Genomic DNA, 16,920 nt, shown 5'->3' with positions numbered 1-16,920 from the left:
TATCAATTATCAACTTGAAAAGGAATTTGCAAATAGGTTTGCTAACTCATGGCATCATAGGCATCTAAATTCATTCATTGCCTTACTTTTGCGCAAATCGAACTTTACATCACAGTAAAATAAATACCTCCTGATTACTTGTTAACACATATTTTTTCAGGCCATATATATATCCATCACATAATCGTTGTCCCCTTTTCACGTTCACAACCTCTTCCGTCGAAATCAGATTTCACAAGCAAAGTCACTAGATTTAGAACAGAAAAAAAATACTTGATACGAAAGAATTACGTCTTCTTTCTATGTGAATTTGATTAAACGTCGGAGTTTCAAAGTCCCCCTCCCTCGATCCCCTGTAGAGCGCGCTTCGCGCGCTAGGTAAACGTTGGCAGGCCTCGCGCGGATATACCGCCCCACCCATCTTGGTTATATACGGTTGGTAAACTGGTATTTATCGTTTCAGTTATTTTTTTCTATCTGTGAGTTAGAGCTTGTTATATATGAATAAAATAAATTTTCGAAAATTTTCAGTGAATTGAGTAAGACAATAGGGGCAAATGCCGCTTGCCGGGCCGCTTGCATCAGAAATTATGTCTGTGTGGCTCTGACCCTCTGACTCCAACTCATATGCGTGCTCATATGCCATGTACAATGTCAACAAAACATGTTAACGCAACGAGCAGGAAATAATAGCACGGCTGGAGCCGCAGCTCCTCAGTATTTGCGAGATGTATTTGATTCAACCAACGAGGCTATAGCTGTAGATGGTTATGCCCGTATTATGATTCTGCACACAGGTAAATATGTATTTCACGATCGTGCTTGTACCTTTGTACATGCCCATGTATATAGTTTTCGGAATACATATATAATATATTCCAATTTTGAATGAGAACTGTATGCAGTATGATGATTGTTTTGTACAAGAATATGATCCCGATTATTATGCCGACTGCATGCATGATCATTTCAATACCTGATTGTATTATTTGTCATTGCTCCTTTTTTCAATTCATACAAAATAAGGTGATATTATTTATGAAGATACGTTTGGAGAAGAACAGCATGTGTGGTTATAACAGGTTTGTGTGCATGATGATGGACGTGTGGGTTTGGGTGGGTGGACTTGCTCCTCTGTCAGGGTATGTAGGTACATGGCGTGTGGAAGAGGTGATGGGAGTTAGGCTTGTCTGCATGATGATGGACGTGTGGGTTTGGGTGGGTGGACTTGCTCCTCTGTCAGGTTATGTAGGTACATGGCGTGTGGAAGACGGGGTGGAAGAGGTGATGGGAGTTAGGCTTTCTGCATGAATCAGAAGCTTGAAGTTCAATAAAGCTGAATCTCCCATGTCTATCTAAAGTGTCTTAAAATAAAATCTCCCGCCAGTGTAGAAAGTGCACTTTATAATGCCCCAGTCTGAAATGCACTACATTTTACATTTTGTACAAAAATCAAAATTGGTGTGTACATGCCGTTCGCTATCTTATGTTAAAATTTATACATTCACGTGCGACGGGGGCGACGGACCTGAAGAGGGATACATAATGGTAGGTCTATTCATAGAGCTATTACACGTGGGGACAGTGGCGACACCACCGTGGGGGAAGGAAGGGGGGGGGGCGAGCGCGGTCCCTATGGAATAAAAAGACAAATGAAGGAATATTAATTAGGTAATGACTATCCCGGCGTTGCCCCTGGTAATTGATTGTCGTTAACTTATCAAGAATGTTGACGAAACAGATCTTATTTGAAAAGTACTTGTGCACATGAGATGAAGCCATAAAATCATATAGGCCTGCATGTAGCTAAATGAAACGACGGATATTCATGTATTTGTGAACTGTGGAGTAACGGCAACAGAATTTCCTTAGAATTATGTTCGAAGTCGCTTAAAACCTTGTCGGCCACATTGCGATTTCGAAAAAAAAATATTAAAAATTACCACTGCACCAGACATTGACATATACCGTTCGATCCCAATAAATTCAAATTTGAAATGCTGTTGTGAGTTTATTTATTAATGATTGTGTACATGTCTGATTAGTACAAACGCATTCCCAAATTTTAGTCATATTTTCAGAAATATTGCACCTATCTTCTCACCGCATACATCATGTATATTGTATCGGCCTCACAAGACCAGGCCATTGTTACGCAGCGAAAAATGACCTTTAGTTATTAATAAAGAGAGTCATTAAAAAAAAAAAAAAAAAGTAAATAAAAATAAAGAGAGTCATGCAGTAATCTATGGCTGTCCATTTTTAAGAAAGATTCAGGAAACTACATGCCTGACATGGTTTCTGCTGGCGGCTGCGAACATGGTTCAAATTGAATAAGTAAGTTGTTGTTACTCTATTCCCTTTTTAAGATTCTTGATTCAATACACGCAGAAAGGTTCACACTTTGGGGACCTTGTCATGTACCCCCCCCCTTTTTTTAAACACATTTACACGTCGGTATACAAATAATATCCTTACTTTTTTATGCATATCGTCAATATTGATACCAGCATAATTGTTCAAATTAACATTCTGTGCATGAACGTACGAAAATAGTCCTTAAAATGTCCGTCTTCAGGTCAAAATATATTTTTTTTAAATCAGCTCGCACTTCGCACTCGCATATTGCTACAATCAGTTCTTAAAATTTGCATTTTAATATGAATATATTAAAAATCACACGGCATTCCGCGCCGATATTGGTATATACCAACGTGTACATTTTTGTCTTTAAATAAAGTGTACTACGTGCAGTTCATGACAGTTTAAAAAAGGCATGAACCCTTCTACATTTAAATATATGTATTAAAAAGTAATACAAGTTTATACGCGTGATAAAATACATGATGAATGGCATACATCAGTTGGTTTCGTTGGAGGAGATTTCATTTTGAAAGACGGATGCAGGACTGTTGGCAACTATTCTGTACCGTGAACTTATGTTGCAGAGCTTTCGTTCTGCGGAAAAAATCGTTTTAATTGATGATGAACTTTCTTTGATTACTGAAAAAGAAAGACAAAAAATCTATGGTTAAGATGTCGTTTTCTACACAACGCTGATTCACTCCTAAAAACAGTCTTAAAAACTGGAAACCTAGTCACCGACGAAATATCATGAGTAGGTGCATGCATGCGCAGATGATGACTCAATTGTAAATTTCAATTGTTAATTTCGTCGAGGCACCTCTCCATCTCTGTTTCTCATTATTCACAGAATCTTAAACAGTACTGAGAAATGGCAAGACCAGGAGCAAGAATAATCCTTGCAGCCAGGTTCTCCTTCTTCTGCATGGAGATTGGACTGGCCAAGTCATTTGGGGTTCTCATCCCCGAATTGGAAGAACAGCTTCAGACGTCGAACGCCATCATTGGTCTCATCACATCTCTATCACTGGCCACAATGTATCTAGGATGTAAGATTTTCCTTTCTTTTAATTATATTACCTAGTTATATTCTTTTAATTAATTTGAAGGTGATAGCTAGGTGAAGTAAAATGATATCAGGTTTTATTAAATGGGTATATATCATATAGGCTGAAAATAATATAATTTGAACAGATAAAGCAACAACAAAAACAGACATCGAACGCCATCATTGGTGTCATCACATCTCTATCACTGGCCACAATGCATCTAGGATGTAAGATTTTCCTTTCTTTTAATTATGTTACCTAGTTATATTCTTTTAATTACTTTGAAGGTGAGAGCTAGGTGAAGTAAAATTATATCAGGTTTTATTAAAGGGGTATATATATAATCATATAGGCTGAAAATAATATCATTTGAACAGATAAAGTAAAAAAAAAAAAAAAAAGTTAAGACATTTTAATGATTTGTATTAGTTCGGTGAGACAGTTCTGTGAATAATGTCATTAATATTCAATGAGCACACGGGTGAAGTCATATCCCCATATTATCTTGTTCTTTTGTATTTTATTACATGAAATGATGTTTACTCAAATTTTGTCCTTCGAAAATGAATTGACAACTGATTTATTGTACTAGATATTCATTGCTGCAACTTATTTTATTTCAAAGAAGACATAAATTATGATACATACAATGAAAATGTAAAATAATGATAATATCATGACATAACATAAGAAAAGGGAAAGTCAGGATGTGATATCAGCCCACCTAGTGTCATGACAACGTGGATATCACTATTTTTACTTTAAAATTCAATATTTGTTATTATTATGTTATAAGATTTTGATTCAATTTTCAGCCTGGAGCGCGAACCCCTTTTAATGCGAGTTACGAAAATGATATTCGATTTATACATGTTTTAAAACCTAGAGACCTTAGTTTGAGAATTAAACTCTTAAATACTTCTCTAGTTTAAACACAATTATTTTCATATCGAGTAACATATGACATATATACTCCTGTTATTCATATTTAAACAAACTTTCTATGCTTATCGGGGAATGGTAAATACACTATTTTGTCGAGGAAAGAACAAATAAAGCAAAAAATACACATTCTACATAAATAGGTACCATTCATGGATTTTGCTGCACAAATTTTTTTGCAGGAGTTTCTGCATTTTATTCATAAATTAATGATAAATTAGCATGTTCACATAATAACAAAAATAATTATATAAATGAATACATTTTAGTTGTGACAATAATTTTAAGAGAATAATACTGAAAAAGACTGATGATTAAATTAAATTAAAGTTCAGTAAAATACAGGGGCCAGCTATTATAAGCACAAGGTGCTTGAAGCAATAGCGGCATGACGATTTAGTTATTGACGTAACGATATAAGACAGGCATGGTTAAAAATTGTGTATTTGTCCTCATTTCCATTTACACATTATTTGCATTGTCCGGTTTCCCGTTTGCAGTTGATAGAAAAATTAAAGCTCAATGGTGAAAATTAAGTTCTTCCTAAATAATGCCCACTGTAATTTTGGGGTTTATCTTGACAACAAAGTCTCTTAGTGTCTAATTTCGCAATTACACATTTGTTAATTCAATTATTTTTTTCATACAGAAAATGAGAAATACATTCGAGTTTAGATGTCAATTTCCCTTCTTTTTGTAATAATTCTAGATATTTGATATCAATAATTCAAAAAGAATTTGTATCTATATTCTTCATTACAAATAAAACCCCTTTGTATGTTTGTTACTAAATATTCAATTTGTACCAATGACTCACATAAGATTATAGGTATGAGTGTTACAATGGTTTAAAATCGTGTACATAACATACCCGTTCTTATAATATAGAATTGATGAAATTATTGGTAACAATATACCGTGATACTTTTTTATAATAATTTCTTTCATTTACCAAGCGCCAATATCGAAGATGCTTATTCATCGATGCGCCCGTCCTCGTATCTTAACAACTCTATCCGGCTTTGCTGCAGGATGTGCTTTGATTGGTACAGCATTCACTAGAAATCTTATCCTCATGAGTATTCTCTTCATGGTCGTTGGTAGGTAAAATCACTGGCGACAGATGGGGGCGCTTGCCCCCCCCCAAAAAAAAAAATATATATATATATATGTATATATATATATATATATCACGACCAAGAAAAAAAAAGGAAAAAGGGTAACATAATGATATATTTTACTCAGAACTATGAAAATTTATTACAAAATTATTTTTTTGTATTAAACAGGTCAAAACTTTTGCTGGCAGCATTGTATAATATTTTTCCCCGAACGCCATGTCTGGGCCCCAGATTTTTTTATTATCATTTTTTTTTGCTTCAATGTGCTATACTGGGGCATTTTATAAATGGAGTTTATATGGGGTGTACTAACGTTTACATTATGATTACAGCTTTGAACTGACTAAATTATTTTATCCTGTATTTACAATAATACGGTTTGATCAATCATGATTTCTTTTAATAACGTAAGACAAATGTATAAAGTATCCCCCACTTGGAAAGTAGGAAGATTCCCCCCATCCTCGCTGTCTATATATGTACGCCTCTGGTGCGAAAACTGGTACAATCACGAATTTTGTCTGCCTGCTTTCATAATGTAGTGATGCAATTTTTCTTTTTGCTTGCAGGATTGTGCTGCTCCGTGGTAAATCTTCAAGCACTTGTTCTCCTACACGAATACTACCAAGAACAATTCCCATTTGCAAGTTGCATCTCCGTACTTGGTATCCCGTTTGGTGCCGTTGTCTTACCCCCGGTTACAGAGAAACTCCTGGAGCAGTATGGATTGAGTGGGACCCTACTGGTAATGGGAGCGTTGGTCCTCAACATGCTTCCAATTGGACTGGTTCTTAGGGATCCAAGAAACAGTCCAAGAACTCAAAGTCCGGTGGAGGAGCGAGAGAAGGAACAATTTATGCAGGTGATAACATCTGGAACGGAAGAATATGATCAAATAACATCGAGCGAAAATAATGGAGTTGGCAGTCAACATGATCAAAGAGATGACCACTTAATGATCAAAAGTGGACAGAGGCAAGCAGCAGAAGATGATGGTGTCATTCAATGTCAAGGTCCTGAGTTGTCTTCAGAAACTTTTGTTGCATCCATCAGGGATTTAAAGCGTACCCAAGTGGAGGAACCCGAAATATACCCGGATAAAAGGGATATGATCGGACAACTTTCTCAATATTCTGCAAGCTCCAGCCTCGTTCGGACAACAGATGGGTCCATGGTATCACCTTGCTTAGCCCTATTCCATTTCGACGTATTGACAAAAGAACCACTTTTTTCACTCCTCTTTCTTCCAAGCGTCCTTCTGACTTTCTTGGTGACAGGTGGGTGGGCTCTTTTCATTGTCAAATACGCGGTCGAACACGGAATCGACATCGCCCGCGGAACCTACCTCGCTACATCTGGGGCCGTTAGCGGTATCGTGTCATCTGTTGTCATGTCCATTGGTCTGCGCTATCGTCCGGCATGGAGTCCGCAGTACTTGCTCTGGAATCAGATACTACCGACTGCAATGTTTTTCTTTCAGATACTTCACTCCTCGTACATATATCTGGTGGTGATGTCCTTTCTAATCGGCTTTGGACTCTTCGGTGCTAATGTGACCGTCGAAGCGGTTATGTCGGAGATCGTCCAGAGTAAGAACTTTCCAGATGCTAGTAGCATCTTCTACTTGTGTATCGGCATTGGATACATCTTGTCTGGATACGTTGCAGGTATTAAAAGTCTTACACATTTATTCCCAAGTAACTTCTTTTCTATAATCCGACTATTTTCGGCGTTAATGATGAATTAAAGTTCAGCAATTACGAAAAATAATGATTGACGTAAGATTGGCACAGAGATAAAAAAATCTATATATTCAAATGAAATAGGAAAGAGACCCCTTTTGTTGATGAAATTACCGGCTTTGTAATAAAATTGACAATTGATATTAAAAAAATTATATATATCTTTTTAAATAATAATGGAGTGAATAATATCCAAACATTCAAACAACTTTTCTTTTTCTTTTGTTAGGTTTTGTCCGAGATCAAACCGGTGACATCGAACTCTTATTCGTGTTCCTTGGTGTGACGTCATTGATATCATGCTGTCTGACATTGGCTACCATAATAGTCTTGAGAAGAAAACGAAAAGGGCAAAGCAGTGATTCAGGTATCAATACACGCGATAAAGGGACATACAAGGAACCCGTCTCACAACAATCAGATGAAAATGATGATTTTCTCTGACGAATCTGCTAGAAGTTCATCAAAAATTAACCTTAATGATAGTTCAGCTTCCAAACGCTCAACCATTCTGCAAGTTACTCAAGATGCCGATGTTAATAAAAGTGCAATGTATTTATTTTTTTGGAAAAGCTTTGTGATATTTTTAATTGACTTGTCATACTTACCTATGTGATTTTGATATCATTTTGGTCGCGGTCATATAAACAAGTTACCTCAGAGAAAACATGACTTGATCTTCCAATGTATAAATAGAGAAGTATCTCTCTCGAATATGTGATTAAATCATATTTAAAACGGAATGACTTTAAATTGGGATATGGGGAAAATTTTGTAGAGCAAGAAGTTCTATATAAAGAGTGATAATATGAATTTTGATTGAAGTCTCCAGTCTTATTCCTCAGGATAGTGTACTCGATCCCTGTCTATTCTTGGCACACATTACTGATCTTCCAAATATATAGAGTGAGTCAGAAAAATTTCCCATCAGTTTGGGGGCGATTCCATGCTAGAAAAATCAGCCATTTTCACAACACTTCAACCTGCTGTCCAAACAAACGAGGACCTTCAATTTGTTTGTGGTAATATTAACTACTACTGGGTAGTCATGTAAAAAATGACAACCAACAATAATGTGTTTTCCATTGATGAATTAGGGGTGAAAATGTTGCGTGTCGTACGGGACATTTCTGAGTCCCGTACGACACACTACATTTTCACCTTTAATTCACCCGTACTCAAATATTTTCTGTTGGTTGTCAGTTTTCCCATCACTACCCGCTTTAACTTTATCATTGGAAAAGAGAAAATTTTATTGCTCAAGCATTCAGCTAAGATACTATAAATTGTCAAAATGTCCCTTACGACACGTTTGGAAATCGCCCTGGAAGTCTTGTCGGAATTTAGGAATGACAAACATTTTATCATTGATTTATTGAATATGTCCTGACCAGGGGCGTCGCTATAGGCCTTTTCCAGTAGGGGGTGTGGAGGCCCTGATAACCGACAAATATCGGTAGCGATTACCCACGTCCGGCAACCATCAATCTTGGAAGTGTTCTACATTTTTCTTAGTCATATTTTATTTCGTCATACCCAGGATCAGTTTCAGCTATTATCGATGGGGAGTATTTTCATCAACATTTTCCCGTCGCGGCCGCGAACATCTGATTTTCTTTTTCGTTTTTTTAAAGGGGTCAGTCCTAGCTAAATTTTCATTTTTAGAAGCAACATAAGGTATTTTTTCATGTGGCCTGAATATATATTACCACGCGAGAGCCAAGCGCGAGCTCAAATTTTTGGATATTTTATATTATTTAGCCCTGAAATGGAACATTGTGAGCAGCACTTGTAATCATTATGGGGGTATCTAAATAAACGATCCAAGCGAGTGCAAAGCGCGAGCTGAAAATTTTAATATACTGGCCACCAAAAAGACCTGTTAAAGACTGTTCGCAGTGATCCATGAAAGATTAGGCCTACATTTCTCTCCAATCCCAAAAATGCGAGCGCGAAGCGCTAGCTAAATAATTTTATATTTCGACCTGAAAATTCGATTCTAACCAAGCAGCAGAGGGTGGATATATCAAACAAACAATTGATGCGAACGCGAAGCGCGAGCTGAAATTTTGATTTCCGATCAGAAAACTGCACATTGTAAGCACTTTTTGCATGAATAATATGCATATAGTAATTCATGTGAGCACGAGCTGATACTTTTAATGAACCTTTCTGAAAAGGACATGTTTATCAACTGTTTGCAGTGACTTATGAATATAATACATTTCTCACTAATCAAATAGACCGATCGCAAAAAGTGAGCTGAAATCTTTTGAGATATCGGACCTGCAAACTTGATTTGTTAAACATATTTTTTAATAAAGAACACAGTAAACAAGCGCGAAGTGCGAGCTGAAGTTTTCTTCAGATTTAGAACTTGCAATCATGAACATGATGATTATCTAATCAAACTTAGATTTGAAATCGGACATTGCATGCTGAAGATGCGAAGCGCGAGCTGAAAATTTCGGATATTTTGACTTGAAAACTAAAAGTTTTTAAATGTTTCTACATTAAAACAAACTCAGTTTCTGCATCTGTAATTAAACAAGCTGTGTATCTCAATAAACATAATGCGAGCGCGAAGCGCGAACTGAAATTTTGATGTATTGGCCCGAAAGGGAACATTTTAAGCACTCTTCAACATGAAGGAAAATGGTTCACTGTCGGTACAAAAGTACGAGCTGACAACTCTTGATACTTTAACTCGAAAACTTAACATTTTCACACTTAGATTCCGCATATGTAATTGAACAAGCCGTGTATCTCAATTAACATAATGCGTGTGCAAAGAGCGATATGAAATTTTTGGTATAGTACTGACCCGAAAGGGAAATTCTAAATACTGTCCAACATCATCATGAAGGAAAATTGTGGAGAGAACATTAATCTCACTGGATATATGATGCGAGCGCAAAGCGCGAGCTGAAATTTTTTGTTGAGATTTAGACTTTAAACCGGTATATTCTTATCACTGTCGGTACAGAAGCGCGAGCTGAGAACTTTAATGTTTTGACTTGAAAACTTAACATTTTCACACGTTTTTTTATAAAGAAGGTCAGGGCCCCGTCTTACAAAGAGTTACGATTGATCCAATCAACTCTATGTAAATCCACCATGGTCATGATTTTTTCTACAGAAAATTTGCACAATGTCTTTTGTAACCAAAAAGAAACACAGTGAATTTTCAAGAAAACGATGAATGCATGAATAAACATCATAACTAGAAAATATTTTGAACAAACAAGCATAATAGACTGGAACATGTTCTTAGGTCATAAATCAACTATAGGATCGATATCATTTAGCACAAGAAAGTGTCACCAGTCGTGTGTAAACTCATTCGTATCTTACAAACAGCTTTATGAAACACCCACTTGTTTATTTATTAATTCTCCTTGATGCTAAAGAATGTCGGGAAGAATGTAAACATGACTATAATTAGAATAGGATTAGCTATACTATACTTAATAATTTATCCGTTTTCTCGATTCCTTTACACACATAATGACGTTTTTTAAGGGGAGGTTTACCCTGATGATTTGGTTTTAATAAAAACAGAAGAAAATATTGCTGAATGTTTTATTAAAATCAATTATTATAGGAGAAATGGATATTCAAACTTTTCCATTTTATGACGTCACAGACGAGCAACTGTTCATCATTACGCAGAAAGCGTACGTAATGACATATATTCAAATGTCAGTTTCTAAGATACATGGAAAGTGATTTTATTTATGTGGGGGATAAATCACCAGACACATCCTTTCATCCCATGTTCTATGAGGGCCTATCTTCATTCACAATGCTCTCATCAGCGGAGAAAATTGAATTTATGGAATTCTCATTGGATGATAACGGGGCTGGAGCGCTGCGCGCGCGAAAATGGCGTCATAAATCTGAATCTTGAAATTTACAACTCTCATCCTCTGATGGCACCAAACCTTCACCAACATTTTGTTTATTTTCCCCTGTTTATATTTAACCAACTGATTGTCAGGGCGAACATCCTCCTTTAAAGAAGGCCTACATCAACAGACCTAAACCATGATGGACAGGTCAATGGCAAAGCACGCAAATCCATATAGGCTAATACGAGCGCCAAATAATAAATAACGTACGTACGGTGATAAGCTATCACTTGGAGGAAGTAAGCTGTTGGTTCAAGGGCATCTTAAGACTAAAGGACTTCGAAACTTAATACCCCCATCTCACTAGATGGCGATTTCACTGCGATCGTCAAAAATCGACAAAACGTGGTATAACGTAGCTTGATCGTGCCTTGATCTTTTCAATCTTCTCCGTCGTACCTTGATCTTTTCTGAAGCGGCAAGGATCGCCACCATCTTCCTGGTCGCCACAAAATTTTGAACATGTTCAAAACTTACGTAGCGAGATCGCGGAGGTGCTAAAGCGCATCACAATCGAGTCATGAGCGTATTACAAACGACATATTCGTAGCTGTAACGGAGCCCTAACGCATAAAGCGTAGTATAAGCGCATTAAAAGCGGCATCGATCGCCCGTGGTTTTCAGGCCCGTTCCCAAGACAATTCTGCTACGCTGCTTCCTTTTACAAGGCGACTGCCTTGCGCTCGACACGCTTCACACAGCTTCCACCACGACGCTTCCTTCTTTGGGTGGCATGTGGCACACGTTCTCAGCCCGCTACAGGCGTTCGCGTTGCGCTTTTGCTGCGCCCCTGATGACTGGGCAGCGATTGCGCAACAACCGACCGCGCTGCTATAAAACGCCGTGCCGATGGTGGCGGATTATCATATTTGCAACAGATTACGAGGCGATACCACGACGTTTTCACACATAGCTCCCAGAAAAAGGACCAGAAAAGGGAAAGCTGCCCAAGCTACCCCTCTTAGGCCGGCTGTCGGAGAGGAAGATCAAGGGGTTATGATGGTGGTAGAGGAGGAGGAGGTAGAGGAGGAAGAGGAGGGGGTACAGGAGGAGGATGAAAATCTTACTGCTGAGCCAGCTGGAAAGAGAAAAAAGACGCTCACATGTCTTGATGACGAAATGGGTTACCACTGCAGAAATATATAAATTGATTATGCTTTGAAAATAAATTGAATTCTAACCACAGTGACAGTAGACAACATCAATTTTGTTAATGATTCGATCACTAATGTATTGATTGGGAAAGGCAATCTTTAGGGAGATTCTGGCATTGTGCCCCCCTCCCCCCTCCTTTTTTATGAGTGCTCTCACATCAGTAGACTACTTCTTGTCAGCAAATTTGAAAGGAATTTACCAAATATTTTTGAGTGACAAACTTTTGTGGAAAAAATAAACAGAATATCAAAGATTTTTATGCTCTTTTATGAAATTCTGGATGCATCCCTCATATTAACTATTAGGCTCATCGACATCTTTTGAATGAAATTTTAAAAATATTGTATATTATGACTTAGGAGACAGCTAGGATCGGACCCTGTATCTTTTTAGCCTCCTCCTTCTCCTGTCCTCGCATTCAACTTTTAATTGATGTTCTTTTAGAATGTCAAGATGTATAAGTCCAACCAAATTCTGGACATCCATGTTGGTCGGAGGTTGGCAATCGACTGAAAAATGTGTCATGTGCCGCAATTAGTATGCCGATTGCTTGAAATCGTTTCAAGAGCCCATCATGAACGTAACATAATCGCTTCATTCGTAGCACCACCGTACCGAGGTCCTAATTAGCGTATGAGCCTCGTTGTACGATCGCTTTGATCGCAGAAGCAGCGCATTACATTTGCCTCGAATCGTCGCAAGAAAGTGGCATCGTCGTACTTTCAGCGTATTACCATCGCCTTCAGCGCAGGTCGGTCGCAGAGAAGTTGCGGTGCAATCGTCTCGCAGGCTAAAAATAGAATTCGAGGAAGATTCTGCTACGCTTTTCGGGATTTACACAGATCGCCATGGTCGCCATGATCGCCTTCCTAGTGAGATGGGGGCCTAAAGAAAGGTGGGATCACAACATAGTGGGGTGCAAGACAGAGTCTGCGTTCGCCCAGACTATGGGATCGGATCGATATAAAGGGAAGCTAAGACAGTAGTTGCAGCAAACAATTATTTCTTGAAAAAGTATTTTAAAGCAAGGCTAATTGTCAAAATATTATCATACATCTAGATCTGGTACATTAATGTCAACATATCTTTGTAAAATCATGAAATCGTACTTAGCTCAAAATTGATAATTCTAATGATCACTAACACATAAAAGCATATGTGGGACAGTGTATTAATATTGCTTCAAAATATACCCGACATTTGATGGAATTCCGTGCTTATTTTGCTAATTTCTCAGCAATTACAGCATTTTCTTCCAGAGTTATTTGGCACATATTTTTTATCCATACATACAAACACTTTGGTGGTAATTTCATTGGATTCTGTTCGAACTCATTTTGAGATCGTTACCACAACTGGTATTTATCTTTCAAGGAACATTTATAAATGATGAACTCCGAAGAAAGTTATTTGCAGTTCAAAATAACAGGGTATTTAATAATCAATAATCAGCTACAGATTACAATTCGAAGTACATGAAGATATCAATGAAGATTCAGATAAAACCATTAGTTTTGGAGGTATATAACTTGTGGTGGGAAGGATCTAAACTTGCTCTGATTGGTCTACAGGTAATTGTCTATCAAACTCCCCCCCCCCCCCTCGGGGGGGGGGGGCAGTCAAAATATTGTTGTACACATGCGTGACCAAAAAACGCGTTTAAGTGGTTTTGAAAGACTGGTCAAACGTATTTAGGGTATGTTTTTTTCCCAAAGCTTTTTGAAGGACTATAGCCAAACGGGTTTAGGGTATATTTTCCCCCAAGCTTTTCCCTCCGAGGTCATATTCTGGCAACAACTTGTTAAAATAAATTCTGGCCAAATTGTTAAAATAAATCCCGCGAAAAACTTGTTTAGGGGGTTCTTTTGCACACAGAGAAAAAAATCGTTTAGGGGGTGTTTGGAAATAATTTGGTCACGCATGTGAACAGAAATACATTTGACTGCCCCAAAGCTTTTCCCTCCGAGGTCATATTCTGGCAACAACTTGTTAAAATAAATTCTGGCCAAATTGTTAAAATAAATCCCGCGAAAAACTTGTTTAGGGGGTTCTTTTGCACACAGAGAAAAAAATCGTTTAGGGGGTGTTTGGAAATAATTTGGTCACGCATGTGAACAGAAATACATTTGACTGCCCCCCCCCCCCCCGGGAAACCTCTGTTATAAGGGACGTGGTGATGCTCTATGCAATGACTGGGGCTGGAAGTGTGATCGAGTCATACTTTTCTTAGAACTTATGTTCCTTGAAAAGTTAGTTGACGTCACTGAGGGTTGGTCTTTTGTGGTCAGGATTTAGGAGTTAAATGGTATGGGGTTTGGGAATTCTTAGATGACATGGGGGGAGTTTATAAGCAAGTGAAGGTGAATGACTGCAAGCAGTGGCGTAACTACGGGGGGGGGCATGGGGGGCACGTGCCCCCCCCCCCAATCGGCTGACCAAAAAAAAAAATTAAACGGGGAAAAGGGGAAAAAGAGGGAGAAAGGAAGAGACACGTAGTGGGAAAGAAGACATTATCAATTGTAATGTAATATTATATCATAATTATGTTATGTTGTATTACATAAGAAACATTTTTTTTCATAACTTTATGAAACATAATTTGCTCAGGGCCTATGTATTCATTGCTCCTGGTGCTCGCATTGTTTGTCAGTTTAACGAGATATATAATCCTGTTATACTAAAACCTCCCGTTTTCAAGTCAATATACACCAAACTGCCAAAAATATTTCCTCGCATTTCGAGTTATTATTGTTTTATGTACAAGAGTATGCTTCTTTTTCATGACTACTTAAAGTGATTGCCCCATGTTAAGGTCTTAATATAAAACATTTCCTGCCCGTGCTTACGTTCGCAGTAGTGGATTGGTGAAATATGTCTGCTCTCCATGAATTCATATCCTTAAAATGTCCCTTTTTCTGATCTGAATATAAAAAATTTTCAGCTCGCACTTCGCGCTCACATCATTTGGTTAGTGAACTACGTATGGTCTTCCTGAATTCTTACAAACAAGCCTTAAAATGCCCCTCTTCAGGTCTGAATTTCCTAAATTTTCAGCTCGCGCTTCGCGCTCGCAAGATTTGATTAGTGAGATATGGGTATGTTAAATCATGATTACAAGTGCTTTATATGCATGTTTAGATGTAATTCTAACAAAATGAGCAAGCGCTTATTGGCACTCGCATTAGATGACTATGGTGAGATGTGTATACTCTTAATGGATTCCTAAAATATAGTCCTTAAAATCTTCCTGTTTGGGGGTCAATATCTATTTAAAAAAATTCAGCTCGCGCTTCGCGCTCGCATTATTTAGCGAGACAGGTACGTACCATGATTACAAAAGACTGATTATAATGTCCCTTTTCAGGTCTGAATATCAAAAATGTTAAGCTCGCGCTTCGCGCTCACATTATTTGACCAGTGAGATACATATCCATTTAATGGCACTGTCCTTAAAATGTCTCTATTAGGTCAATATACCTGGCTCACTAAGTGACTCAAAAATTTTGCTGGTGCCCCCCCAATGCCGTGACCCACGGTACGCCACTGACTGCAAGGATAAAAGGAAGTTAAACTATATACTACATAACATTATACTGCGATCGTGGCTGGGAGACAATGCGCCTGAAATCAACGACTAAACGGAAAAGCAAACATTCCCTCCTACATGCAGGCAGGAGCAGACGACATATTGAATATTGTGCCATCATCACACAGCCAGAGCAATATCTTACGTCGCCTCTGTTTGCTGTAACACGTGCTGCCAATTTCTTGCTTCTTCTGTCAAATTTTGCTCATAGATTTTTTTGCATCTTTTCCATGGTTCATCTGTTGAAGAGATATTTTTGTCGACTTGAGATGCGTGATGTTTATGTATAGGCCTATATGCCTATATAGTGGTTGGCATCCGAGATGCAGTTGCAGGCAGAGAAGTCCATAGCAGGCATAACAATAAACAGACGACCCGTATGTAATATTAATGGAGGAGTGACAATGGAGAGACTATTGCATGACATGAGTGAGTATAATGTTTTTGTATATATTTCTTAAAATTCTGTTATGTCACCCTTGAAATAGCGGTTACATTTCGTTATTTCGAAGGTTGGTAATTACGAAACACGTTAATTGCCTATACCGTACCTCAATGCATGGAGCTATCAACACAGCTCCATGCTTAGTCTAGTTCTAGACGATATTAAACGAATTTATTTGCACCGATATATACGTTCTATTCCGTGCGTACGCCCGGCCAGCCGAGTGTGCGCGCAAAACCGAGAACCTGTACTCCGAGGAAATATCGTCTAGATCAGTTGCTCAGCGGTGACGTCACTCCCTCAGATTTTTGAGGGAAAGTCGTTAAAAGTGGACACGCCTCCCGTTCAGCTGCTAGTCTTTGTTAACAGCAGGGAAGATTACTGGGTTGAGAAATATGGTGTGATCTACCGATAAAATGAATATTAATTACCTAAGAAAGGACTTTTCGTTGTAAATAATTAATAAAAGAAATCAAATTAAACACACAAAAACATCATAAATGAATCGTATCGTGTATGTTTCCCCTGAAGGTTTTTGAGCGTAGACTATCGTATATGGATTACATAATCAATCGGATCGCACAAAGCAGCACAACATAAGCCAT

General features: G+C 37.9%; 1 protein-coding gene across 1 annotated transcript; it reads left to right on the top strand.

The window, feature by feature from the left end:
* Positions 1–428: 428 nt before the first annotated feature.
* On the top strand, positions 429–7,777 carry LOC129260847 (monocarboxylate transporter 9-like). The gene is made up of 5 exons (XM_054898840.2): positions 429–797; positions 3,215–3,413; positions 5,312–5,455; positions 6,046–7,143; positions 7,448–7,777. The coding sequence occupies exons 2-5, from the start codon at positions 3,236–3,238 to the stop codon at positions 7,660–7,662; spliced, it is 1,635 nt and encodes a 544-aa protein (XP_054754815.1). The 5' UTR covers positions 429–797; positions 3,215–3,235; the 3' UTR covers positions 7,663–7,777.
* Positions 7,778–16,920: the final 9,143 nt, after the last annotated feature.

Source organism: Lytechinus pictus, unplaced genomic scaffold (assembly GCF_037042905.1).
Source record: "Lytechinus pictus isolate F3 Inbred unplaced genomic scaffold, Lp3.0 scaffold_19, whole genome shotgun sequence".
In the NCBI taxonomy this organism is placed as follows: domain Eukaryota; kingdom Metazoa; phylum Echinodermata; class Echinoidea; order Temnopleuroida; family Toxopneustidae; genus Lytechinus; species Lytechinus pictus.
The sequence above is the reverse complement of the archived record's forward strand: the minus strand, read 5'-3'. Positions and strand labels throughout refer to the sequence as shown.

Coding starts and splice junctions, on each gene's coding strand:
- LOC129260847 (XM_054898840.2), top strand. CDS start 3,236: ATGGCAAGACCAGGAGCAAGAATAATCCTTGCAGCCAGGTTCTCCTTC. Junction 3,414..5,311: donor GGCCACAATGTATCTAGGAT/GTAAGATTTTCC, acceptor TCATTTACCAAG/CGCCAATATCGAAGATGCTT. Junction 7,144..7,447: donor CTTGTCTGGATACGTTGCAG/GTATTAAAAGTC, acceptor TTCTTTTGTTAG/GTTTTGTCCGAGATCAAACC.